Source organism: Enhydra lutris, unplaced genomic scaffold, assembly GCF_002288905.1.
Source record: "Enhydra lutris kenyoni isolate GAN:26980312 unplaced genomic scaffold, ASM228890v2 scaffoldscaffold24, whole genome shotgun sequence".
Taxonomy (NCBI): domain Eukaryota; kingdom Metazoa; phylum Chordata; class Mammalia; order Carnivora; family Mustelidae; genus Enhydra; species Enhydra lutris.
This window is the reverse complement of record NW_019154108.1, coordinates 17855921-17883525: the sequence shown is the minus strand read 5'-3', so window position 1 is coordinate 17883525 and position 27605 is coordinate 17855921. Positions and strand designations below refer to the sequence as shown.

Below are 27605 nucleotides of genomic sequence, written 5' to 3'. Positions count from 1 at the left end.
AGGGTTTCGTCATGGTGATCTCAGGCCCGTGAAGGGGAAGGTCTGCCTGGCACCTTTCTCCAGCGGGTCCTTCCAGCCACTTGGAGGAGACCCAGGGACGAAGGTGAGGGGTTGGTACCTTTCCACCAGATAGAGGGAGTGGCGTGCCTCCCCAAATGGACAATCTATACAAGACGAGGACGGATTAGCCAAGAAAGGCTCTTTCTCCGTGCTTCTGAGTTTGGGGGGTGAAGAATGACACAGTGGCCTCAGGCTGTCTTCTGCCCAGCTCTTACTCTGGGAAGAGGAAAAGCCTAGTCCGGGCCTCCGGAAATACTCAGCGCCCCGGGGACCCCGGGCTCAGGACATTGGGTGATGAGGCCCCATCAGAGTCTATGTTGCTGGGAGGTGCAGCCCAGGTCTCAGCTGAGGTATATTTACTAATCACCTTCAAAGTCTCAGGACGAACTGACCTTCACTAAACTAGCTGCGGAGGGGTCCCTGCTGTCGGAGGTCCTCCGTACATTCAGACTTTCTCATGTAAGTTTTACATTTCGATGTGCCTGCCTTTCCTCTCTAGAAGTCTCTACTAGGTGATGTAAGGCCCACCTGGGGTGCATGTGTGCTGCCTTTTCGGGGGGGGCAGGGAAGGCTGGACCTCTGGCTCGGGGCCTTGCTGCCTGGCGGAAAGGCCCGCTGCCTCCTGGACCAGCGTCTAGGTTGATACTCGGCCCTATATGCTGATACAGCTAGAGGACTGTTCCACATCCTTCTCTGCTGGTTGGAAAACAGGATCTGCCTTGCTTAAGTGCCCCCACTGCACTTCCCCCACCCTCAGGGATCCCTTGTGACCAGCACTGGCAGGGCTAAGGCCTGGCAGAGCACGGGGCTCCAGCAGAAAGCTTGGACTTCCACTCACACCGGCAGGTGTTCTGGCCACAGGTGTTGTTAAATGCTTTTAAAATATCCCCTTCCTGGAGCCTCGGGCACCTCAGCGAAGCCCGAGGGACCTCCCTGGCCTGTCCTAACACCGCACCTACTGAGTAGCCTACAGACCTCAGAGACAGCGCTGTCCCTCCCAGCAGCCCTCATCCCTCCATCTCTTTGAGCCTCAATCCTGGGGTCTGGGCTGCTGGACTATGGCTTTGCTCACCCAGACCAGCCCTTGCTGCTGCTGCCACAGCACCCTGACCCCTTCTTCCACGTCAGCTTTTCCCTCCCAGCCTCTGACACTTGGCGTCCACTGCTCCAGAACTTAGCCTGCGCTGCTCTGGCAGAAGCGAGCCCGAGGCGGGGTGCGTGAGACGCTAGTGTGGTTGCCCCCCACGGCAGTGGTGCTGGCCAAACAGCAGGAGCTGCTGAGTGAGGGGATCCCACTCCTGGGGTCTCCATGACTCCCCAGTGAAGAGCCAGAAGTTTTCCAGGCTTTTCAGGGCAATGGGTGTAGACACGGGCTGGCTCCATCCCTCCAAGGCTGACAGCAAAGTGGGAAGGGGCAAGGGGAAGCAAAGCCATCCTCTTGTCCCTCCTGCTACGGGAAGACCCCCCCCCCCAGCACATTCTCGAATTTCCTTTCCCCAGCAGTGAGGCAGAACTTCGGGCAGGGCCCATCTTGCACAGGGAAGTAAAGCAATTTGGCGGGTCCCATGGGTTTTCCTTCTGTCCCTTCCGTTCTTCTTGGCTGATGATGCATGGTGTCCTTCTGTCTTCCTCCTCCCTCTTCCTCCCCCCCCGGGCAGCACTGGCTTCCCAACTCGGTCTTGGTTTTCTCCGGGTGAGAGAAGAGCATGCATCGGAGGGGGGAGCAGCCTCTAGCACTTGTCGTCTTCTTCCGTGTCACTCAGGAGGTCGCTGACAGCCCCACACATGACGCCCGGCCCGGGCCCCCCACGCCGCCGCCGCCGATAATGCCCGTTGGGCATCTGCCAGCTGTGCCGCAGTGGCGGTGCGGAGCCGATGGTGTTGGAGCGGCCCAGGCTGGTGGCCACGGCGGCTTCGAAGGTGAGCGTCTCCTCCTCGCCGCAGTCCGAGGCGTGGGAGTCTTCGTGCAGGGCCAGGTAGGGCTCGGAGATGTAGCGCTGTGGGGAGGGGTGCTGGCCCTGCGGGGTGTGCCGGCCCTGCGGGGTGTGCCGGCAGCTGGAAGACTCCACCAGGCTGGCCTCCGTGCTCTCCAGCGCCTGCGAGGCCAGCGGGGAGCCGCACTCGCTCCCGTCCGCTGGCGGAGAGATGCTCCCGGTGTGGTGCAGAAGGGAGCTGTAGGAGAGGAGGGGCCGAGGCTTGGGGGGGACCGGTGGGAGCTGCCGGCGACTTCTTCTTGGGGTGCTGGTGTCAGAGATGGAGGGGATGGAGCTTTCACTCAGGGAACCTGTGCCCTGCGGGGTGGAACAGATATGGCAGGTTAGACGGTACCCAGCCTGATCCCCACCTGGGGTCCTCTTAAGGGCCCTAAGCCTCCTGCCTGAGCACCCTAGGAGCCTGGGAGAGGGAGGACTGAGCTGGGGTCCCCTCCACTTAGGAAGGAGGGATGGAAGGAGACGGAGGAGTCTCCACCGTGGAGACCAGGGCATGCGAACGTCAACTGCAGCAGCAGGCTTGGCAGGTCTGGGCTGGGGCCAGAGACACTGCACGTCTAACACGCTCCCCGGAGCAGCGGGACCACGGAGCAAACACTTACAGGAGCAAGGATCAGGAAGCTCTATGTACGTAACAAGTGGCACAGTGAAAGAAAGCCTTGCCACTTCGGAGAAAGACAGCTACATGAGAGGTGAATGGATGCGAAGGGGTTGCTGTCTGGGAAATCTTCCCTGGGAAGTGGATCTGAGGGAATGGCAGCTACCTTCCCTCATCTCCACTTTGCCTTCATGTCCTAAGTGGCTGGTAGAGGTTAACTCAGCTTCTCCAACCACATGCTCAGTCGCTGCTTCAGGCCTTACTTGACCTGCTTACCTGGACCCAAGGGTCCCTGAGCCCAGCGCTGGTAACCGAACTTTCCGGAAGGTGTTTCTCAAGGTATGTGTGACCTAGGAACCACCCACTCAGAAGCTCCTGGGGAAGGAGGGGTTCTTTTGATGGCAGATTTCTGCTTTTCCCTTTCTAGCTGGTCTCACTACTGAAGAAGAGCCCTCTAGGTTGGGAATATGCAGTTAAAACAAGCTTTTGTGATTCTGTTCACTAAAACTCGCAAGCCACTGCTCTAGAAGAAACTTCTCAACTGCTTCTCAAGGCTACTGTGGTAGACCTTCCTCCTCCCCTCTGCTCACTGCTTGGGGAGGGAGGAGGAAAGCAGGTCGAGGCAATGTTTTCACAGAGCTCGGGTAGTGATTTCTGAGGCAGGGGCTGGAAGGACAAGGGGGTCTTCTTCTTGGGATGGCTGGAAGCTAGGTAAATGAGGTTGGACTGATCCAAATGATAAATCCTGCGCTGAGAGATGAATCACCACTGGAACTGGGGCTAAGGGTCACGCAACTGGTCAAAGAAACTTTTCTGGCTAAAAGTGATCCTTTTCTCCTAAATCTGGCTGAGGTGCTGGTGAACTGGTGACTTTGGTTTTTGAGGACTAAGATGGAATGACCTCTAGATACTATTGTCTTTCTTGGGGGAACTATCTGGTTTCCTGTGAATTCATATCCTTTGTGAGTTTACAAGCAGGAAGCAGCTACTTTCCATGCACAATGGGTATATTTTCCTGTGAAACCAAGGTCTGTGTGGGTGCCAGATGCCCACATTTTGTACTTAATGTTAACAGACCACCCCTCCCTGTCCTTCTACAGGGCCTCCACTTCCTGTCCATACTCACCGGTCTGTTGGGGGTCTGTGACCTGCCCTCACTGGGAGACCTGGACTGCTGGCGCTCTGGGGACTCCCAGTCGGCCTGGGTCCCTCGTTCCTCTGAGTTGCAGCGGGAGACATCGGGAGAGAGAAGATGCTTTCGCTCTTTCGACCGTCCCCGCTCTCTGCCCCCTGAGCGGTGGGTGTCAGACTTGTGGCCTGGGAGAGATGACAAAAGCACCTGATCACAACTCTACCCATACTGGCCTCTGAACATGGAAGAGATGTCATGTGGCCTGGGTCAGACTGGGCCGCTGAGGAATCCTAGCTTCTCCAGGCATGTCAACAGGTGATTCCCTTTTGTGAAGAGGAAAGTACGCAAGTTGCCATTAGAAAGGTATATATGCCAAAGGATGCACTTGGTTCTCTTCTGCTTCTGTTTATGCTAGACACAATCAAGATAGAATCTTTGCCAACAAGATGGCCCATTCTCTATGTCCTAAACATGTGTGCGTAATTTTGGGGGGAGGGGGAAGATGGCATCAGTAAAGGGATGGAGGTCAAAGGGTTCAGTCCCATTGAGGATGTCTGGTCCCATTTCTGCCATGTATTGCATATATATGTATCCTGTGATATAGGCATGTCACTGCTTTTTGATCTGTTTCCTCACCTTGTAAAATAGAAACCATTAGAAAATCATAAGAATGCTTCAAATCCTATCAGGATGACCCTTTTCCTTAAAAAAACAAACAAAAAAACAAAACTCAAAAACCTAAAAAAAAATTCCAGGTAGCACTACTGGGGTTGAAGCAGAGTTGGCAGTAAGAGCCCAGCCCTTGCCAGGAATGTGTTAGAGACCCCCTAAGGCGGGGCACCTGGGGGGCTAAGTTGGTTAAGCAGCTGCCTTTGGCTCACATCATGATCCTGGGAGGGCCGCCTTCTCCCTCAGCCCACCACTCTGCCTACTTGTGCTATCTCTCTGTCAAATAAGATCTTTAAAAAAAAAAAAAAGAAAAGAAAAAAAGAAACTCCATAAGGAACTGCAGTGCTTTTGCAGGTCATTTGAAAAATCTCAGTTTTTTAAATCATTGAAGTATAATTAAAATACAAGGTTATATTCGTTTCAGATGTACTACAGAATTGATTCAACAGTTCTATACATTTTAATGATTTCTGTAGTCCTACTCTGAAAGAAATTTCAGCCTTTATGATGAATATACAAGATTCTGTTCTAGGATAAGTTAGATAGCGAATGCTTTCCGATGACAAATTTTTTTTTTTTAAAGATTTTATTTATTTGACAGAGATCACAAGTAGGCCGAGGGGCAGGCTCCCTGCTGAGCAGAGAACCCGATGTGGGGCTTGATCCAGGACCCTGAGATCATGACGTGAGCCGAAGGCAGAGGCTTTAACCCACTGAGCCACCCAGGCACGCCGAGTGTTCTTTCTTCCCTTGCTCTCCTCAACCTGCATTATCTGAATGCTGTTCCAGTGATTTTCAGTTTGTGTTAGAACTGCTCATCAGCGCAAGAACCAGAAAAGAGGTGAACAGGGAAGACCCCCTCACCTGAGTCAGAATTCAGGCGATGAGCTGACAGCCTCAGCGAGGAGTGGTAACTCCGACGACGCGACTTATAGGTGTTTTCACTGCTTCTCTCCATGGAGAATTCCTCCAGCCATGAGGAATTTGAACGCTTATCCCGAATTGTAGAAAATGAACGTCTCATGGAGCTGGGATCTGTCACCACCTGGAAACAGGAGCCCCCGGAGGAACATAAAATCTGATTAATTATGGAAAATATCTAAAAGTAAGGAAGAAGTGAGATAGAGATTGTTGAAGATTGCAAACTGTAACCTTCCTTAAATCCCTTTTGCTTGGACCTTAGCTGGTGGCAAGTGTCCTATGCTACGTTAACTGGACTTATCCAGGGCCTTTTTTTCATGCTCAGGAAAGCAAGCAGCTAAGTGTACAGTGCAAGCTTCCCCTAGAGTCCTCTACCGTAGTGACCGAGCCAGGATCTGCAGTGAACCTTGAGCCACTTTGAAATATGTGAGGGAACTGATCACGAAGTCTGCACCATGAAAGAAGCATAACTTGCCTTTTATCTGTTGCTCTCAACAGGGAAGACTGTGCCATGTAGCCCAGGAGCTCAGGAGAGCATGCAGCTGGGAGGCATTGCTGTCTATCATCCATCCCCTCTGACCCCCAGCCCCACCTTAAATGCTGGCATTTTGATTAGCCACAGATGTTAAAACAGATCCACAAAAACTTCCTGTCTCTGTCAAAACTTGATGTAAGACAGACAGACAGAAAAAAGAAGCCAGGAAAACAGACAAAGAAATGAGGCGTGGCCTGCACTGGTTAGGACAGACGGTCCTGACACAGAGCTGTGTGTAAGTAATTGCATATGTGCTGGGGAAGCCAAGAAAGGTGGAAAGGGGAGGCGGAAACCACAGGGAAAATCCTGGAAAATATTTCTTGCATGGCTGGTTGAGTCTTGTTGAGAATGTTGAGCCCATCCGGAAGGAATCACACTGTTTTGCTGGTTAGACTTTTATGGTTAGGACTTCACTAAAAACACATCGCCGAGGGACGGGCTCTAAACAGAAGGCCCACGAGCCAGATTTTGCTTATACGGAAAGGATTGGGACTAGCTGAGAGCTCACCTGAAAGTATCAGATGATTTTTCATAACCCACCACTTCAATACAGTCCAGGATGCCACTACACATGGTAGGTGGTGATAGCTTTTTACCTGGGGATCCACAGTCAGGCGTGGCATAGAGGATGCCCTCCCAGATCCCGTATGCTCCTGGGTGTCCGAAGGAAGGTAGATGCCATGGTTAGAAGACTGCACGCTTTTTAATTCACTAACCTCTGGCTCCTGGAAATAAACACACAGCCAAGCTTGTGGGACTTGGTTCCATCTCATTGCTTCTCACCTCCAGCGGATGATTCTGCCTCCTCCATAACAAGAATGGCTTTTGGAAGAGAGACTTGCATCTTTAAGGTCTCAGTTGGATGGGTATATATGTGTGCATTTTTGTGTGCACATGTGGTATACCAGATATCCCAAACAGAGCTCTACTGGGGACTGAAAGGTAAAGATTACCTTTTCTAGACAAGCATCCTCTTATCTTACCACTAAGCAGTGCTTCAGATTTTATAGCTTTGTAAAACATTATCAGCCATAATACTTCTTAGATATGTGACGTTTACTCTCTGAAAGTTGGCAGTGTTTGTTAGGCTTATTCTTTTAACTGGAGGAAGCAAAGAAATCACTATTCTAAGGAAAAGTCACCAATTTCTGGTGTCAAATATGTCATCTCAAACCTTAAGACACATGATTTAATTAGCTGAGAACTTTCTTTCTGATTGAAACCATTCAAAAAATGTGATAGATGGCCATTTGTCAGGGATGCTCTTGACTAATACAGTCTAACAAAAATAGTATGCAAAGTGCCTCTGTAATTTTAGATTTCCTAGGGTCTACATTTTAAAAAGTTTAAAAAATCATCAAATTTAATATATTTTATTTAGCCCAATATATCCAAATATTTTCACGTCAACATGTAATCAGTCTAAAACTTGGGATATTTCATGTCTTTTTGACACCACCACGTCTTTGACAGGGCCTGTATTTTCCAAGTGCTCAAAGGTCACATGTGGGTAGTGGCTGTTATTCTGGGCTATGCCATTCTAGAAGGTTGGATTGGAACTTTCTGAGGGGTCAGCTCTTTTAGGTGATTTTCCTGGGTAAAGAACGTTAGTTTGGCAAACATACATGATCCGTACAGATAGCTACCGTCCCTGCCTAAAGGGTAGAGTCGCCTTAGAAATGTTTACATGGGCCACCCAAGAGACCTAGAAATATCCTGGACATCTGGAGATTTTACCAGAAAGAAAAATCTATTTTATATTTAGAGAATGACACCCTCAAAACCTAGTTGTTTAAATAGGGCACTGCTGAAGGGAAGGGTACCTGAGACCCTGTTCAGCCTCCAAGACCATTTGGCCGGGTGGTTTCTGGTGTGAGGGGGAGGACTGCCCTCCTTGGACATGATACGTGCGCTTGAGGAAATTATAGTGTCTGCTGTACACGCTTTATAAAGCACACAGGTCCGACTTCAAACAGACGTGGCAACAACACTGCAGTGTGTGGGGTGGGATAGGACACACGCACGAATCACGGCCATGCCTCGGGATGTGGGGCAGGGGGGCCCCAAGGGATGGGCAGGAGGACACAGTGGCGAGCGTGTGGCACGGGCTGACACCTGAATTACAGACACCGGTACTGACAATGAGATGAACACAGATCCAAAGAGTCCTGGCACTACGGCTCAGCCTTGGGGAACCCCCAGAAATAATGATGTAATAAAGCCTCCCTGTGAAAGAAAGGACACATTATTGAGATTTTTCCCAGCCAGACACATCATCAGGCAGACAAGCTGTAAAATGCCGAGAGGCACTTTTAAGAATCAAACGATCTGGGCGCCTGGGTGGCTCAGTGGGTTAAGCCGCTGCCTTCGGCTCAGGTCATGATCTCAGGGTCCTGGGATCGAGTCCCGCATCGGGCTCTCTGCTCAGCAGGGAACCTGCTTCCCTCTCTCTCTGCCTGCCTCTCTGTCTACTTGTGATCTCCCTCTGTCAAATAAATAAATAAAATCTTAAAAAAAAAAAAAAAGAATCAAACGATCTGTACCAATTAGTCCATGGTGCTAAGTCCCTCCTAAAGGAAGGCAGGAAATTAGTCCAAGGATTCCTGCCCACCTTACCAAGAATGCCCAAGGTACTCACACACTGGGAGGGTTTGGTCTAGCCATCTCGCAAACATCTACACAGAATTCCCTGTCTCAGTAGTCACAGGAGACTGAATCACCCATTTGATCTACCCGAGGGTTTTGCCCCCCTCTAAGGTACCTATACCATCAGACATGCACTGCATAAACAGGCCAGTCCCACACTCCACCCACATCATCCATCCAGGGTGGATCTAGGGTGCACGGTAGCAATGGAGGGGGTCAGGAGAGAGGCAGAGAAAAAAAAAAAAAAAAAACCAGATGAATTATAATCCAATGACACGGAGCTTAGGATAAGCTGTCTATATGGACTTTCGTCAATGTTGAGTTTTTTTTTTTTTTTTCTTTCCAGGCTTTAACTGTAAGCTCAGGAGTGACCTTGATCTCAGGACTCCTGAACTAAGGATAATGGTAAAGTCTATTATCATTGGGAATCAAAACACAAAGCTGTTTTAGCTTTGTATTAGCAAAAGCTAAAGGTCAGTGTGCCCCGCCCCGCCCCCAAACTTAAACTTGATTCAGCAGGTTCTCAGGAACCTTACCATTTATGCTAATGAAAAACTCTAGGCTCAGGGGAGGGATTTTAAGAACCTCTTAATATGTACTTGATTTACAGAATTGTGACCAAAAGGGACACGTAGAAAAGAGATAAGAGGTTCTTCTGTAACTCTTGACTGACAGCTCATCACAGTCACATACGCTCCCCTGAGTTACCCAGGAGGTGGGCTTCGCCAGAGGGCCACCATAGGGCACTCCTGTCTTCCCAGGAATATACATGGGTACACTAAGCTACCCATTGGATGCCACTCATTCTGATGGCTCATCCTAAGGCTCCATCCCAAAGACAAGATTTTGTGACTCTTGTCTCTACATTTGCTGCTTACAGGCATAAATTAAGAAGTTTTGGCCTGAAGCGATCTAAGTTCCTGCAGCAGGTAAGGGGGCCTCTGGGACTGTTAAAAGCTGCAGAGAACATGAGAAATTTAGCCAGAAAAGGAGAGACAGCTGGTAACTGACTGGCAGGATGATCAGAAAGGGTTTTCCTGATAAACCATAGCTATGAAATAAGATTTGGAAATGAGAGTGGGAGGGATCAGGAAACTAAGGAACTAATTTTGAGGTCATGTAACTCATTCATTCACCAGAGACTGCTGTTCCTGGAACTGTCCATCATCGGCCGGGTCCATACAAGCCAACTGGAATATTTCCTGGGGGGAGAGCGGACTCATCGAAGGGTATCCACTACGGCCACTCCTGAAAAGCAACGGCAAAGTAAGAAGTAACGTGTACACGAGAGAAAGGAAAAGTCCTGTCATAGCAACCAATACTCATTCCCACCCCAGACAGGACTTCCTTTCCGGCAAGGGCAACACCCGTCGGTATCGGCTGGGTGTGAGGCTGGTGACTGACAGAGGGCTGGACCTTAGAATAAAAACGTTTAAAAAAAAAAAAAAAAAAAAGCATTGGAAAGGAGAAGCACTGTTTTCAACCTGCATTTGGAACCATTCGTCATTCTGCTGGTGACTAGCCGATCTGTGACACGCGACGTTATTTGTCACACTCGGCCATATGGAAGACCAATGGTTGATGACAAACCTGTTTCTGCTCAGTTTCTCGCTTCAGCAGAAAAAAAATATACTGTAGTTTAAACAGTGAACAGTTTGTTTAAATATTAAGCAGTCATGGTCTTTTAAAAAATTTCCTCGTCTCAGTAGAAATATGGTTTTATTGTGCCAACATATTTGGCCAGACTAAACAATTCAATGCCATGAACATCTACTGAAGGACAACTTTGTTCCAGACACTATGTCTGTTGGTTTATGAACTGGGTGGAATGATCTCAGAGGTGGTGGGGAGGAGCTGGTCACTTCTGGTTTGATTGTTATGGAGGAAGATACTTAAATGGTGATGAGGTAAGAGGCCTCTGAATGAAAGCTATGGTGAGCTATCCCAGTTTAAACCACTGTTGGGTACCTGCAGATGCTCTTAGCCAATGGGATCCATGGGGCCGGTTAGGAGAAAAAGAGGTAGCCACTCTCTCCTGAGACGATGCCCGTTGCTGCCCTTCAGGGCTATTAGCACATTAAGAGGTGCCCTCTGACCTACTCAGGAATGCAGAGTAAGCTTCCTGAGGGTGAGCAGAGGGACAGTGGCTGTGGACAGGGCCATAGCTCTCAGTGATGGTGGAGCTGGAAGGGAGGGTTGGGGCACCATCTCGTGCTCCAAGGACGGACAGTTCATAGCTGAGTCCTGTACTCATGAATGCATCCGCTAGGAAATCTGAGGCATGAACAGATTTACTTACAAAGAATCCATAGGCACAATCTTACCTTGACTGGGATCACAGGGAGAGATCTGAAGAGCAGAGAGTCACCCCACCTGTCCCCTTGCTGCCAGGAGGATGTTTGCTGAATTTTCACAACTGCTACAGAGCAACCTGATATTTAAATGACCTGCTTTCATGTCAGTTCTCTTCCTCAGTGTGCCTTCTCCTGAGGACCACTGGGAGCAAGATAGACACTGCTCTCTCAGTAACCAAAGAATCCCCAATAGAGACTGAGGACACTTGGGATGGCCAAACAACCTCCAAGAGTTGAATAACTTGAAGCGAGAGTGACTTCCTCCTTGAAAAACCGCGTCTGGATTCTGTTAGGATCAAGTCTGGAACTCGGCCTCTCCTGATCTAGTCCTTGCTCTGCCTGCTTTCTCATGTCCTTTACCTCCTGCACCTGAATTTCAGACACACTGGACTCTCTCAGTTCACTGAATGGGCCCGCCTGGCTTCTCTCTGCCTCAAGATGTCAATACGAGCTGTTCCCAGAGGGCAGAATGCTTTTCTCCAACTCCCCTGCCCTCTGCAAACTTTTTTCACATTATTTTGAATTCATCCTTCAAAATTCACTTTGTTCAGGAAATGTTCTCTGATATCTCCCCCCACCCTCCCCCCAAACTCCCCCACCCCCCACCGGAACAGAGGTGGACTCAGATTATGCCACACGCTTTTCTTCCTAGGACACATCACCAAAAATCACTTTTCTTCTTTCCAATAACTCCATTTCAGGACTGGCTTTCCACCAGGTGTAAGCTCAGCGAAGGCAGAAGGTCCTGAGGACCCGGCCGGATGCTCCACCGCTGCCCTCTCTCGGGAAATGTGCCAACATCCACCGAAAGAAAGACATGCTGGGGGGTGCCTGGGTGGCTCAGTGGGTTAAGCCTCTGCCTTCAGCTCAGGTCACGATCTCAGGGTCCTGGGATCGAGCCCCACATCAGGCTCTCTGCTCAGCAGGGAGCCTGCTTCCCCCTCTCTCTCTGCCTGCCTCTCTGCCTGCTTGTGATCTCTCTCTCTCTCAATCTGTTAAATAAATAAAATCTTAAAAAAAAAAAAACTTATGCTGAAAACTTGTGGGTCATCTTTTTTCCCCCTCTCCTTCACTCCCTGAGGCAAATCAATTACCACATCCCATCCAGACTCCCTACTGATATTTCAAGTCTGAGCATCTCTCCCCATCTCCATCCTGTTAGTCCAAGCCACAGTCATTAATAATTCACATAATTGCAGTCTCATACTAAAAGCAATTCTGTCATTCAAACTGCCCCCCTCTCATCCACATCGGTTTCAAGAATCATTGAAAAGCCCAAGTCTGATCATGTCACACTGATGAGTAAAACTCCATGATCCTCAGATAAACCCTCACTCCTGTATCCTGTTATGCTTCCCGTGCTGGCCCCAGTGGAGCTTATCACCCCAGCTCTCTGTGCTCCAGCCCTCCTGATGGCTTTCAGTTTCCTGAGGTTTCCCCCCGCCCCTTTTCCCTCTCTTGAAGACTATGCCTTTGAGTCTCACTTAAATGTTATTTGCACAGGGAGGCCTCTCTACACCTCAGAACCGCTGTGTTGCTTCCTTTCTGTGGTATCACACGAGGCTACCCTTTCTGCATTGTAACCTTCCTCCTGTGTGTAATTTCTTTCTCGGGATTTGTCTCCATGGGGGGCCTTGCTCATGTTGACAGCTAACTCCCCAGTGCCCGAGACAGCTCTTCTGTCATAAGGGAATGTAATAAATATTGGTCAAATCAAGAAGTAAATGAATCAGGGCACCTGGGTGGCTCAGTGGTTTAAAGCCTCTGCCTTCGGCTCAGGTCATGATCCCAGGGTCCTGGGATCGAGCCCCACATCTGGCTCTCTGCTAGGCAGGGAGCCTGCTTCCCTTCCTCTCTCTCTGTCTCCCTCTCTGCCTACTTGTGATCTCTCTCTCTCTCTCTCTAAGAAATAAATAAAATCTTTAAAAAAAAAAAGTAAATGAATCAAGTAACGCAGGGAGGAGTTGGACTGATGCTTTGATGGGAGATAATATGTGAAATTGTTGGGGTGGGAGAGATCCAGGTGGAGGGGTGTCCTCTCTTTCTAAACCAAGGCCCTTGGAAAACACTGTACTTCCCCTGAGAAGTTTCTACTGCTCCAGCCATGCCCCCTTCCTGCACAGAACCCAGACACACATCTCCTGGTTTTCTACAGACAGGAGAATCCATACCTTGCTACTTTATCACTTCAGATAATCTGTAAAAATGAACAATAGCCTTGGTCATTATGTTGGTCCTTTGCTTCTCTTGCAAATATGCTGGATTGCGACCTCTGAAATGAATGCTTTTCAAAAACAGGTGTCCAGCATCACAGGCTGAAAGGAATTCATGGTGTGAGAAACTCCAAATGGCATTCTGACAGAGGTCTCATCCCCAAGCCCTGATTTCATTCCTCTGATAACTACTGAGGTTATTTAGTGATTATTGGTTCCATGGGGATGAAGATTGGGTTAAACCCAACCACAAAAACTCCCTCACCTGGGGTAGAGAGATTTCTGCCCTTTGGGTACTTGGACAAGCTTGCTGATGTACAGAAGGTTTAGGTTACAATGAGGTATGGCTGCTATAGGAATCATGTATGACCAATGACCAAGGAGGGGACTAAGGTTTGCAACTCAGAAGAGTTGGCAAATTCCTTACCTGAGGTATTTTTGTTTTGTTTTGTTTTGCCTGCTCTAGGGTTCCTTTTCTTCATTACAGATAACAGCGCAGTGGGAATATTCTGGAGTTAGGAAGAACAAACAACTTCCAGTTCAGCTTCCCACTAGCCGCATGGATGTGGGGAACTTACTTAGTCCCCACTTTATCTGTAGAGCGAATGCACTAACGCAAGCCCTTCTTCTTTTGTCCATTCACAGTGCTCTCCCTTGAGCTGGCCCCAGAATGAACATGCTATTACCCCTGCTCAATAGCCATTTTAAAATAAAAAATATGGATTTCTCATGCTCAGAGAAAGGATCACTTGGCTCAGACTATTATTTCCTGGGCATTTCTGGGCCTGCACCATGGTGCTGGTGACCAGAAGCAGGAAGGACAGCTGGGAGCCCTTGGTTATACTCACAGGCCTGAAACAGGGTCTTGCTGGAGATAGGGCAGGGCTTTGGCATTAGCAATGATCTCCTGAGGCAGAGATGAGGGCTCCATGCGCTGGAACATGGGTGCATTTTTCTGTGTTAAAAGCAAGGAGGAGGAAAAAGGACTCATGTGATGATGGGGTCTACCAGCAGGGGTTGGGGATCCCATTTTCTTGGGTAAGACAGGATCATGCCTGATCCTCTGATCTCCTGGGTTTCTAATCCCCAGCACTAGAAAGTTCCTGGACCCCACACCCTAGCCTCTGCTTCCGAGCACTTGTAGGGCACTGTGCCCCAGGGAGGCGCAGGCTTGGCCCTAGAGGGGCCCTCTAGTAACTCTTCCTGGTCACCCCGCTGCGGCCACTGTCAATGACCCTCACCTGCTCTTCCAGCTGCTGCCTCTGCTTCTTCACCTTACTCTGCTTGTAGTAGTCCATGATCATCATCGCGGCATAGATTTTGCCCACAGTCAGGTCTGAGGCTAGAACCACAAAGGTGGCATAGAAGAGAACAGGGAGAAGACAGGTGGCAGAGAGTGAGGACCACTCGAAAGCTTCCCCGCTCTCTGCAGCTGGTTTGCTCCCTCCGCCACCCATCTATAGTCCACATTCATGGAGAGCGCCACGTGTGCCCGACCCTGGGGATACAGAGTGACGAGGTCCCAGATCTGCCCTCGGGGAACTTCCACTGCCACGGAGGATAAGGATATTGATGAGAAAGAGTAAGATAAGAGTAAAGTGTCACCTCCACTGGTCTAGATTCCCATCTCTAAGTCACAGCACCCTCATTCCCAACTACGTGAAGGTTTGCTGAGCCCTATCGTGTACCAGGAGAGAGCTCTGTGCCCAAGAAGTTTCACCCACTACTGCAGTGACCTGTCCTGAAAAAATGTTTTCAGTGCATGCAAAAGGGATTAAGAAGTGGGGGATCTGGGATTCCTAAGGATAAAAGAGCACCCTTTCCTTATCTCTTTGGTCACTTCCTGTTCCCCCAAAAGACATGACTGTGGCATGCTGAGCCCACAGAGACAATGCAACCCAGGAGGAGACCCCGCACCTTTGGGCATGGGCACAAGCAGATCTAGCATCTTCTGGGACAGGTGGGGCCAGATGGCCAGGGTCTCCTTTTGCAGCTCCGAGTCTAGCTGCTGTCTGTCTGCACCACCTAGAAGATAAATTTTAATAAACAGGACAGACACGCAAATACCAAGGACTGACGGAGTAGGTCGGGGCGGGAGCTGAATCAGCATGGCCCCTCATATTGTCACTGGAAGTCCTGTCACTGAGTGACTGTGGATCTTGTAATACCAGGTCTTTCTGCTGAAGAAGCAGAACACAATTTGGCTCTCCTTTTTAGTGACTCAGGGATATCCTGCCACAGAGATCTGAGGCCCCGAGACCAAAAGCAGCTTCCTCATTCATTTGAAACACCTCCCAAGTGCTTAATACATCAGAGGAAAAAATGAAAAGAGCCATAAAGAGATTCCCCTGCCTCATGAGATGTACATCAATTCTTCCAGCGACTCTGACTCCCTGGTCTGAGTGACCTGAGTTTTGGATCGGGCGAGAGCAAGAAGGCTGGAGGGCCATCTGGAAGTAGTAAGCCTGTTCTCTCTCCTCAGTCACTGCATGAGACATGGAGAGGAGCAAAGTGCTGTCCTCTACAACTCCAGCTGTGAACCTTCCAGGGCATCAGAGAGACCAATAAGGAAGAAAGGACAGAATCAAAACTCTTATGCTCAATAAGCAAAGACTTCTAAAATGCCTACTATGTGCCAGACCCGGAACACTGTAGGCTGGTAAAGCTGAAAGGAGCCTTACAGATGATCAAACCATTCATTTTTCCAGGAAGAGATGACAAACATTATAGTCACCGAGTCAGAGGTGAAACTAGGACCCTGTAGAGCGGATTTCCACATCATGGCGTTGTCAGGTGGATCTGAGTTCGAACATCTCCATCTTGTGCCCCCCTTGGGTGAGTCATTCCAGAATCCCGTTTTCTCTCCCCGGCTCACCTTTGGCAATCTTAATGTCCAGAGCTGTCCGGATCAGAGCCATCAGTGTGGAGGTGAAGTGGACCGTCATGTCCTCAGCCACTGGCATATTCATCAGGACCAATCTCTGTGCGAAAGAGAGGAAACAAAACAGCAGGAAGAAAAAAAAATACCAAAAGAAACCTTGGTGAGAAGTGAAGAAAAAAGTCAGGGGTCAGATGCAGAGACAAAAAAGAAGGGCAAGGATTCCCTATCCCTGATCCCACCTCCTCTCCCTGCTTCTCACTTCAGGCTCATTCACTACTACGTAGTAAGTTAGTTTTTTTCCTAGGAATATCACCAAATTCCCAAAAGTCATTCTTCAGGACTCCCCTACGGTCCTAAGAATGTCTTTAATAGGGACGGAAAGTGATTTCTAAGAGAAGTGGCTCGGAGAAAAGAGTCAGCTCTAGGAGGTGACTCCATTCCCTGATTCGAGGTTGCCGTTTCCCTTTGTCCCACAGACATCCCCAAAACTCACATGGAAAGATAGTGATGGGGGAGATTTCGCTCTGCTTATCTGACTTGAAAGATGCATCCTGATGCCCCCTTTTTGAGTCTTTAAAAGGTGAAATTTGCCAGCACATGATTAAACATGCATAAGTCCAACTTATCCAAAGGATGAGGTGGAACAGGATAGAGAGGGAGGAGAGTGCAAACAGGGTCTAGGGGAAGAAGGCTGGGGAGCGCAGAGGAGAGAGAATGAGAGAAGGGTGACCAAGGCAGGAGCAGAGTGGGCAGGCCTTGTTCCCCTCACCCGAAGGAAGGGATCAAATTGAAATGGCCAAATCCACTTTCCAGAGAGTATCTTGCTTTTGGAATCCTTTGACTTTTTCCTCCAGGCCCCACACCCCCTCTCCCACCAAGCTTCATCCCAGAAATTCAAAGAACTCAATACCACATCCCAACACCTGGTCCTCTTGGATGTGGCCATCATGAGCAAAAAGGATGCCAGCCTGTGAGCTGTGCATGAAGAGCCATGTCCTGGACCCTAAAGGGCCCTGTTCCAAGGAGATGCTCTCTGGAGCCGTACAACTTGGAGGTAGAAGCAGCAGAAGGTCCTCTGGCAGAACCACCAGCCTAGCAGGGAGGGATGTGTCTCTTCCCAAGGCAGGATCTTTAATGCTCCATTGGAACATCTCGCCTAATGTGATTCCACGGACACGGTGTCTTAGAGTGTAAAGTCAGTTTCTTGTTTGTATCTGAGTGCCATCTCTCTCCCACTTCCTTAAGCTTCTAGACAAGTGGCAACACTGCTGGGGTGCATTCCTAGATGAAGGAGCTCCAGAGTGCTGGGTCAGTCTAAACACCATACAGTAACTATTACTAATAGGTGAAGAAGAAAAGCAGACCCCAAAGCTCTGAGTACCCTGACAGCAGGTGACTTCCCATATACAATGCTGCTCTGAGCAAGCTATGGGGAATCCTCCTGTGACTCCAGGGCCAGGCGCCATCATCAGTCATGCCAAGAATGCAAGTCTAATGATGAGGGCAACTTGTGCCCATTGTCCCCTTTTCCCTTGTACTGACAAGAGAGCCCAGCAGCTGGGCTGATAGGGGAAGGGAGCTGGATTCTTCTGTGTGTATCACGGAGCTATGTTCTCCCCTTTATCTGATACCTAGAAGGAACCATGCCACGGTTCCTTCCTATGTCAAAGAAGAAGAAATTTGTTAAGAGTTTACCCCTCTCCTAAAAAATTCTTGAACCACGTTTAGACAAATTTCTGTATTTATTTTCTTAACTTATCTAATTGAAGATTTTGTTTTATAGGCTGATAGGAGTTTTGCTATAGGCTTCCTTCTTGCCCATATATGCTATTTGCTGGCCACCACTCAGCCTCCTCTGAGGGAACACGCTACTTAACACTTCCTTCCCGGTAATCTGCTCACAAGAAGCCACACGCTTGGAGAAACGCAGACTCACCCATACCACGGCCCAAGGTGCAGAGTCTTGCCAACCATGCTTTGTAGTGTTCTAGGACTCTGTACTTCCAGGAACCTTCCTTGCCCTTCCATCTCATCGTTTCTTTTCCCCTCGGTTCCCTCCTCCCCCTCCCCAGCCCAGCTTCCTCCCCATGTTCTGGCCTCCCCACAGCTGGGCCCCATTTCCTGTTGGTCTCTAGCCCAGAACAAAGGAAGGGGTGGTCTACCTTATATGCCACTTTGGAGGGACATCTCTTGCCGAGGCCTAGCGGTGGTGACATGAGAGTCAGCATTTCATACATCTCAGTGTAATGGATGCGGCCACTGCTCATGGAGGGGTGGGAAGTGGGGGGTGGGGGTTGGCGGGGCAGGAAGGGTGATAGGGAAAGGAACAGGAAGTGGGGAGAAGGATGCAGACGGGGAGGAGAGGAGAACAGGCATTCCCAGAGAGCCAAAACAAAACAAACAAAATAATACAGAAAACAGGAGAAGAGAAACAAAACAAAATGGACAAACAGAAAAAGAACAGGAAACCTGTTAATCAAGGCAAATCATACGTGTGACTCTGTCCTGGTGCGGATTTATATCACGCCCCACACAGACCCGGGAACGTTGATGGCAACCTTCTGGTCCCTCTGGCTCTGTTTTTCTCCTCCTGGATGACCAGGACCCTACTTGGCTGTTCACGTTACCCATCCCCCATTCAACACAAGCCTATGTTCAATTCCCAGGGCTGTGTGCGAGTGGTATAAAACGGATAGACGGTGCTCCAGCCACGGGTTAGGACTCCTGGCCCCAGTGGCGATGGGGCCCCCAACCTGGAAGCCAGGCCCTTCTCCTCCCCTCGACCCATAGGTGGAACATCGTGTATCCCTCTCTGCGGTGTGTGTGCAGCCGGAGGTGGCAACTTGCACTGGAAGTGGTGGGCTGCCTTTTCACATCAGCCCCGTTGCTTCCACCTGGCTTTGCGGGGGAGAGCGCTCCCTCCTCCCAGCATGCCCCGGGCCGATGGCATGCTGGGGACAGGAGAAACCAAACCAGGAGGAGAAAGAGCATCTTGCATGCCATGCCGCCCTCCCGGCTCTCCCCACATGCGGCTGCAGGTTTCACTGGGGTGCGGTTTAAAGAGTCTCAGCGGAGGAAGCTGTTTGGCCTGCTGGGGACGGGAGTCAGTGTGTCGCCACCCCCAAGCCAGCTCCTTCCCGTTGCCCTCGCTGGCCTCGTCCTGGCCCTACGTCTTCCGCCAGCTGTGGGACCGTGCTATGCCCAGAGAGCACCCCCTTCCTGCCAGCAGCGCCAGGAGAGGCTTCCTTCTCTAGTGGCCTTGGCCTTGGACGGCGGCCTGGCTGAGCCACTCCTGTTCGAGTTCCCTGGGGCAGACAGACTTGCAGAGGGGGTCCCGCGTGCTCCTGAACAACGTCCTTGGTCTCACAAGCAAGCAGTGATGTGGCAGTTAGGACAGGCCCCTTGTTCCTCTCAGCAATCCGAGGAGGACGCTAAGGCAAGGCATCCGCTCAGGAGCCCTCTGCCACCTACAGACACCCTGCCAGACCCCCTGAGCTGCCACGTTCTTCCACACGCCACCGAGGCGCCCCTCTCTTACCACTCCCCTTCAGCTCTCATTCCTCTAGGTTTCTCACTCCTCCTTTCTACCCTCGAGCTCTTAAAACCCTTTCTGGCCAAACTATCCAGGAGCTGGAGGGCACGCGGAGGGAGGGATGACTAGGACCACGCCCGGCTACTTTCCACAGGGGAGGAGGACACTACTTTTACCAAAAGGAGGCTCTCTGTTCTCCAGCGAAGGGAAACCAGTGAAGATGTCTGCATTCTCTGGAGGACGGAGAGGTCCCTCTGGGGACATCTCCAGATTAAGGTGGAGTGGGGAGAGAGACAGAGTGTGAGAGAGTGTGTGTGTGTGTGTGTGTGGTTGTGTGTGCATACACACGTGACTGAGTGTGTGCATGTGTTGAACAGTGAGAGAGGTCAAATCAGCCTTCTGTATGAAGTAAGTCCTTCTACCTCCCCCCACCCCACAATGTGTCCTTTTTCCTTGTGTAACAGCTGCTGGTTCTGGGAGGGTTTGGACCTCTTTACACTCAAAGGAAAGCAACATGAAGGTTCCCTCATGTGGCGCAGTGGGGGTGGAGCAGACGGAGAGAAGGGTTCGAGGTGCACCCCACCGCCGGTCACGGCTGGGGACTGGGAGGCAAACCTTGCAAGCCACCCTGTAGGGGCAGTTCTCTCCCAGGCCCAGAGGCGGCGAGATCACCCGCACTAATTTGTACATATCCTTATACGGGATCCTGCCGCTGCAAAGGAAGCACAGGCGGGTTAATAGAGGACACTCAGCAAAGGGCGGGAAAGACATGACAGTTTAGCCATGACGCTGATGGCTGGAAGAGGAAGAACAGCTGTTTTTTTTCTTTCCTGGGACCAGGCATGAGCCAGACCAGGACAGACTGAGAACAGTAAGCATCAGAGAACCATCATCTTGCTGAACCGCACTGCCCCCGATTTTCTAAGGAAATCAGAGCCCATCCAGTGCCCAAAGGGTCTGCCGAATGGCCAAGAGCCCCTCCGAGACACCTTTCTGGCCCATGCTTAGCCAGATGCAGGAAACGGACAGTGGCTCGAGCCAGGCCTTGAAGAACACAGCTTGATGGTTCACAAAGGCCACTGACAGCTCTCAAGAGCAGATGCCAGGCTGCCAGGAAGTGGACTCCCCAACTGTGTGCTTTTCACAGACATTGATTACAGTTGGTTACTCAGACCCGCTTGTCAGGGGCAGTGGGAAGTCGGCATCTCTCTGCAGACAGAGAGAGACAAATTCCCCATTAGGCTAATTAGCAGGGAGCACAGTGAGCACAAGGGAATTTGCAAAGGGCTTTGCTTCGCGTGGTGGCAGATTATTCCCGCGTTCAGCCGGGGCAAGCTCTGCTCTCCTCAGTGGACGCCTGCCTGGATCTGTGCTCAGAGAGCAGCCTGGGAGGGGGCCGCGGACATCCTCCCTCCCGCTCTGCTCCTGCCAGCCAGCCCACAAGCAGGCAGCCTGGCTGGATGCAGCTAGAATTCCAGGGACAACATGACCTGTCTTACCACCCTTCTATCAAGGGTCTGCTAGGGAGTCCTGGCTTTGTGCAGGAAGGACAGAATCAACAGTGGATTCATTTTCAGTGGCTAAATCATCCACTCTGACAGAGACAAGACAAGGAAGCTACCTCCTGGGATGGAACATGGTTTCTACCTGAAACTACGAACCCACATGTCTACCTCTGAGCATTCCGTCCTTGCCAGCAGCCATGGGAGGCTCTGTCCCAGCTTTACTCTTTCTAGTCTTTTCTTGATGTTGCTGTTCATTCCTCCTCTTATTCTTAAGAGCAGCTCATCGGTACTTCAAGTCTCTTGATCCTTGAGACGAAGTTTTAGTTAACCATTTGCTTTGTTTCTTGAGACTGGGATGTGGGTGGGTTTATCCTGCCTATAAGCTGGTTTTCCCCGCGTCCTGTCTCAGTTGGCCAAGACATTGGCTCACGTTAGCTCTGTTAGTTCTCCCCCCGCCCACCCCCAAACTCAAGGAGATGGCCAGTGAACCAACCAGCCTGTTATGCTGTGAATTTCAAAGCAGAAGGGGTTCGCCTTTCTATTTTTGCTCTCTCATAGCTCTTAGATCTAAGTCTCATGATTTTTTTTTTTTTAAGTTCTCTTGGAATTCTTTCTTCCCAGAAGCTGGAATGAGTGGGGGAGGAGCATGTTTAATTCACAAGGCTTTTGGGTCCCAAGATAACATGAAATCACAGGAAACCGGGATTTCTGAGAGCCAAGGACACCTGAGTGAGGCTAGGCGAGCAATGAACTCTTCGACTAGCAGTTTTCCTCTCTCCGGAATGAAGACGTTCCTTCTCAGGCTCCCCATCTCATGGCCATCCACACTTTTCCAACCAATGTTTCATAATTTTTGGTTGCTTTCCCATATGGTTATTATCAGTTGTTACAAACATGATCTAACATAATCCACACGGCCACTCTTCGAGGCAGGCAGGGCGTCATCATCACCATTTTACAGATGAGGAGGCTTAGTGTAGTTACGTGACTTGTCCAAGGCCACAGGGCCGGTTCCATGCAGGCCCTGCCTACATTGCCTCTAACATACCACCAGTGGCTTTCTGAGCAGCCTATCTACCAGAAAGTAGACCCAGCAAATAAACACCATTGCTCAGCCATTGTAATAGGAATGGGTTTGGAGAACTCTGTGCCCTAAGTCACTAATAATTACTGAGGGGAAGAGAAATTCTGATTCACTCTTCCAACACTTGACCCAAGTTTAAGAGCCTTGCAGGAGGGTAGATTTTAGGAAGAGTCTCAGATTATGAAGGGGCTCCAGGTGGAAGCAACGTGGGCTGTTCCTGTGAAGGATGGCCTTTCCTGTAGTATTTTTAGAAGTGAACCAGAATGGGTAGATTGGTGAGATAAGATCCTAAAGCTAAAATGACACAGGACAGAAAAGTTCCTGTGGAGTAAGTGCTACCAGAGCAGTCACCCTGTCCTCAGCTTGAGGGGTCAAAATGCTGTCTTTGTGCAATAAAGTAGGGATCAACAATTTTTTTTTTCTATAAAGGGTCAGATAATATTTTTGATTGAGGGTCACACTGTCTTTTTCACAACTACACAACTCAGCCTCATAGTGTGAAAGCTGCCACAGACAATACATGAATGAATGGGTGTGGCTACATTCTAATAAAGCTTTATTTACAAAAACAGGCAGATGACCAAGTTTATCCCTGAAGCTGTAGCTTGCCAAACCCTACTCAAAAGCTCAGAAGGCATATCACAGGAGAAATACTGGACAGTGAAAGAAATCTGGGGAGGTTATTCAAGCAAATTCCTGCCATGTAATTCAATTCTGTGCAACAAAAATCCTCAAGTGTTTAAGGGATCAGTTGGAAGAATGACTTGCTCAGTTCTTAACATAATTTCAGAGTCATCTCAAACAGTATCTTTTTAGAGGGATGAGAGAGACAAAATGCTATTGTCACTGACCGCGATGGCCAGATGTTCAAGTGGCCCAGAAAACCATCATCAACACCCACCACCCTCCCTGCTCCGGGGACTCAAAAGAGTCCACTAACCATTGGCAGGGGAAAAAAAGAATAAGGTTACAGGAAGCCCCTCTGGCGACTGAAATCAACGATTCTGAAGTACAGATTGTGTGATGAGATTGGCAAAGAAAAGAAAAGCCTGTCACAGAAGGCATGGAAGGGGGAAGGAAGATAAAGAAGCTACGGTCTTGATGACTGGCCTAATATCAGAGCCAATCTGAGGGCCTGGGCTGTCCTACAGGCCATGACTGAGAGGAGTCTCCTCTCCTTCTGTAACAGGCAGGTCCAATTCCAACCCCTTCCTTGGGAATTCCAGAGGCCCTGGATATGGGCCCCACTGGGATGGCCGAGAGGCCTACGCACCATGCAGCTCTGTCATATTCTGCCCAGACGCGGACAAATTCGTCCAAGTGGTGAGGCCCTAAGATGGAGGAGTCCCGAGTCAGGTACTCAAAGTTGTCCATGATGACGGCCACGAACAGGTTGAGCATCTGGAAGGCAAGGGGGAGAAGAGAAGTTAGGGGAAACCTAGTGCAGGAAGACAGGCTTCAAGGCAAATCAAGAATTCAGAAGTCTGTGGGGCCAGAGCTCCTAACGAAAGCACTGCTGACCTTGCTGTTTACATTCTAATTTCCACACACTTCCTTGTGTGAGCCTCAGTACGTCACTCTTCAGGGCCAGTTTCTATTTGCAAAGAACTCCAAAAAAGTCACTTTATTATCTATTCAGTTAATCTAACTGATTTGCAGCAGAGGGGGCCACAACAGCGACAACATTCTCAAAGTCAAGGCCTGACACCAACCCTCCCTTCTAGCCTCCCCCGGCCCTGTCCCTTGCTCCACAAAAGGAGCCGTCAAGAGAACCGGTGAGGTGTCCTAGAGCTCACTGCAGGGCTTCCTGTGTGATGGCCTGCGGCTGTTCACGCCCTTCGGTCCCTGTCCTCTCGCTTACTTGTTCATTTGTTCATTTCAACATTTCTTGTGCACCCACCGCGTTGTAGAGATCCAGGCGTTAAGGATGGGAAATAAGAAAGCTGTTGTCCAGAGATACATGCCTGTGCCTCGCACGTTGCTTAAAACACAGCAAGCCTTCCCTAGGTATTGGTACTCGAATATTCTTAAAGACTTACTTAGTATTTAGCAGAGACTGTGATGTATCAGGAATATACAAATGCTATAAATCTTTTTAGGAGCCATGAAAGAAGCGTATGCAGGTTACACTGGGATCAGAAAGGAGTATGGATGTGAATTTCATGTAATCTCCAGTTCCTGAAATATCATCCATCTTTTGACTTTTTCCATAACCATTTAAGAATGTCAAACCCAGGGTGCCTGGGTGGCTCAGTGGGTTAAAGCCTCTGCCTTCAGCTCAGGTCGTGGTCCTGGGATCGAGCCCTGCGTCAGGCTCTCTGCTCTCTCTCTGCCTGCCTCTCTGCCTATTGTGATCTCTCTGTCAAATAAATTAATAAAATATTAAAAAAGAAAGAAAGAAAGAATGTAAAACTCACTGGTATAGCTCAGGGGCCATACAAAAAGTGGTGGCAAACCAGATTTGGCCCTTGGGCTATAGTTTGCCCATTTCTGGTCTAAATTATGAGGAAGCCACAGAACACACCAAAAGTGTTTATAGTAGGGGAGAGACCGAGGTCTGTTTCATCCAGAAAGAATCCTTGGCAGTGGTGCAGAGGGTGTCCAGGAGATCTGTGGGGAGAGTTCTGCGGTGCTCCTGGACCAACCCAGTGGGGACAGTTGAAAATCAAAGGACATGGAGGACATGGAATTGACAGAACTTGAGCACAGTGAGCACACTCTGCTGTTGCTCCTTGGCTGCCTGGCTCTTGTTTACTGTACATCTGGTCTCTTGAGGACCCCACTCTCTGCCTATTCCCAGTCAACAGGCTTCAGCGGGGCCGCACCTGTGACCCGGCCTCAGCCGCTGAATCCCATTCCCCTGGGCCATAGTGACTGGTGATCCAATCACGGCCAACAAAATGGTATTGGACCTTCTGGGCAATAGACTTGTTTTTCCCTGTCAGTCTTGAATGTGTGAGGACTGGGGTCTAGAACTGCTGCTACCACCATCTTGGAGCCACAGGTTGGGGTGTTTGAGGAAAGAGCTCTCACGGAGCAGCCTGGAGGAAGAGATCCATACGCAGAGAAAGAAACCTGCTTATGCCTGTGCTGCCCTAGGGTTTTTCATTTATATGTGCCTGTAAAACCCCTTTCTGCTTAGGCCAGGGGGAGCTGGGCCATCCGTCACTCATGAGGGAGAGAGTCCTGCCTGAGACACAACTGGCTGATGAGGTGAGAGAGGAGGTTTCCAGGTGGATGGAGGTCCCAGAGAAGCAGGCAGCCTAAGAGGTAAGGAGAAAGTCGGATGCCTGGGTGGCTCAGTCGGTTGAGTGTCTGCCTGGCTCAGGTCATGATCCCAGAGGCCCAGGATCAAGTCCTGCATCGGGCTCCCTGCTCAGCAGGGAGTCTGCTTCTCCCTCTGCCGCTCACCCCACTCTCATGCTTTCTCTCATTCTCTCTCACTCTCAAATAAATAAAAATCTCTTAAAAAAAAAAAAGATAAGGACAAAGTCTGTAGACAGGACGTGGCTGGAGTCACTCTCCATGAGTCTTTATGGAGAGACTGGCCACCTGCACCCTAACAACCCCTCTCGTCCCTGCCCGCCTGCCTCCATCCTGCTGCCTGGGATATACGTGGGTGCCTGGAGGTCTGGCTCCTGGAGGTGGGGTACAGGGCCCTCAACTCTCTGTGGAGCCACCCTAACACGCCTGTACTGCCTTCCCGCAGACCTCACCGGTGTGTGAGGGAAATAAACGCCTCTTGGTTAAGCTGCTGTTGTCTGGGGAGTTCTGTTCTGGGCCACTGAACCTAAGCCCAGCATGGGCCGGGCCTTTCTTTCTGTCACTGACATGAGAGCCACAGTGAACATGTTCCATCACTGCCTGGGTTATGAAGGGGTTTCCATATAGCCACACATGTATTTTACACTCCTTTCACAGTACTTATTACTAACATGAACAAAATCATTGTTTTACGTTCATCTAGTCTTTCAGAGTGGGGTGTGCACACTCAAGCCTATTATTTGTTTTAACGCTGCTCTAACTTCGTGAGGCAGACTTAATTACCATCGGCCCTTCGAGGACCCAAGTGCTTCCTTGACATCTCATGTACTCTCAGCTCCAGGCACATGGCCTGGCACATCATGGTGTACCAGTAAATCTTGCTGGAGCGGCTGGTTTGAGTAAAGAAACTGTGTGACTTGCCCAAGGTCACAAAGTCAATCTCCCATCGGGCTGAGATTCGAAAGCAGATCAGCTCAGGCTGAATATAGCGTCTTTAAAAATAACACGAATGTGAATTATGCAGCACCCTCTATCTCCAAATTCTCAAAGTACCTTTAGAGTCTCTAATGAATTTTCCAGTTATATCTTCAGTTTCTTTTTAAATATTTATCATTAAACACTTACATCATGGAGGACAAAACCGAAGTTTCCACATGCCCTTCTCGATGGTCCTCTGTGTCACCCGACAACAGCCCCATCAACAAACACTGACACACTTATGGGCCTTCCTCCCTTTGCCTCAGGTTGACAGAGAGACTGAAACCCACTCACAGCTTCACCCCCGTACCTCTAAGATGCTGTTCTGTGTTCTTTTCTTCTTCTCATTGAAAAACCTTTCACACCCACAAGAAGGGAGTGTATTAAAAACACATGTACCCGCTCACCATGCACATAATACCCTTATGATCAAGCCATTTTCCTTCCCATTTACAGAAGCTACAACAGGGAAAGTGTCTGACCATGCGAGGACAGCAGCAAAGCCAAGACCACAACAGCGCAGGCTACCTGAGCCTCCAGCAGGCTCGCTGCTTGCTAGGTGGACCGGCCCACTACCCTCAGAAGCCACACCAGAGAGCTTCTCCACACCAGACAGCTGGACACATGGCAAATCCCTCGCAGTCACCTCAGAGAGGCAGAAATGCCTGGACGGGACCTACTTCATCTGCTGACACACGGCTGTGAGGTTAACTGCTTCTCAGGGGCACCGCTTTAGTTTCAGACTTTTTTTTTTAAGATTTTTATTTATTTGGCACAGAGAGAGAGCACAAGTAGGCAGAGGGGCAGTCAGAGGCAGAAGTAGGCTCCCCGCTGAGCAGGGAGCACGACTCCCTGAATCCCCGGACCTGGGACCATGACCTGAGCCGAAGGCAGATGCTCAACTAACTGAGCCACCCAGGCGCCCCTAGTTTTGGATTCTGTTCAGCCGGCGACATGACCAGTGAAGCGAAGCCAAGGGATGTCAGGGTGGCTACAAACACCAGACTGACCCTTTAATGGATCTGGCAGGACCTCATCTAGGGTTACGCAGCATCGAGATTTTGGGAGTCCGGGTGCTGATTCACAGTTTCTCCCAAAGAACAGATTAAGAAGGCACCTAGGGCTTCTCACCATTTTATAAGGGGTGAGGTCACTCAATATTTACTACATAGGTCACTCAATATTTACTAATGCCCAAAGCGATCCTTTCACGTCTGTCAAGCTGGCCAACTGTCATCAAAC

At 49.8% G+C, this 27605-nt stretch overlaps 1 protein-coding gene across 3 annotated transcripts in view; it reads right to left on the bottom strand.

Annotated features, from left to right (window-relative positions):
- Window positions 1-1790: 1790 nt before the first annotated feature.
- The window catches only part of LOC111150674 (calcium voltage-gated channel subunit alpha1 E), a 309893-nt gene continuing 284078 nt past the window's right edge, over window positions 1791-27605 (bottom strand). For 2 of the 3 annotated variants that reach the window (XM_022508205.1, XM_022508206.1), the window contains 10 exons: window positions 23395-23522; window positions 18163-18259; window positions 15995-16100; window positions 15037-15144; window positions 14361-14461; window positions 13968-14074; window positions 9689-9800; window positions 5315-5495; window positions 3776-3966; window positions 1791-2351 (listed from right to left, as the gene is read on the bottom strand). In XM_022508205.1, coding sequence (XP_022363913.1) covers window positions 1791-2351; window positions 3776-3966; window positions 5315-5495; window positions 9689-9800; window positions 13968-14074; window positions 14361-14461; window positions 15037-15144; window positions 15995-16100; window positions 18163-18259; window positions 23395-23522 — 1692 coding nt within the window. Of the gene's footprint in view, window positions 2352-3775; window positions 3967-5314; window positions 5496-6502; window positions 6632-9688; window positions 9801-13967; window positions 14075-14360; window positions 14462-15036; window positions 15145-15994; window positions 16101-18162; window positions 18260-23394; window positions 23523-27605 lie in introns of all 3 variants that reach the window. The other variant, XM_022508204.1, reaches the window with a different exon arrangement.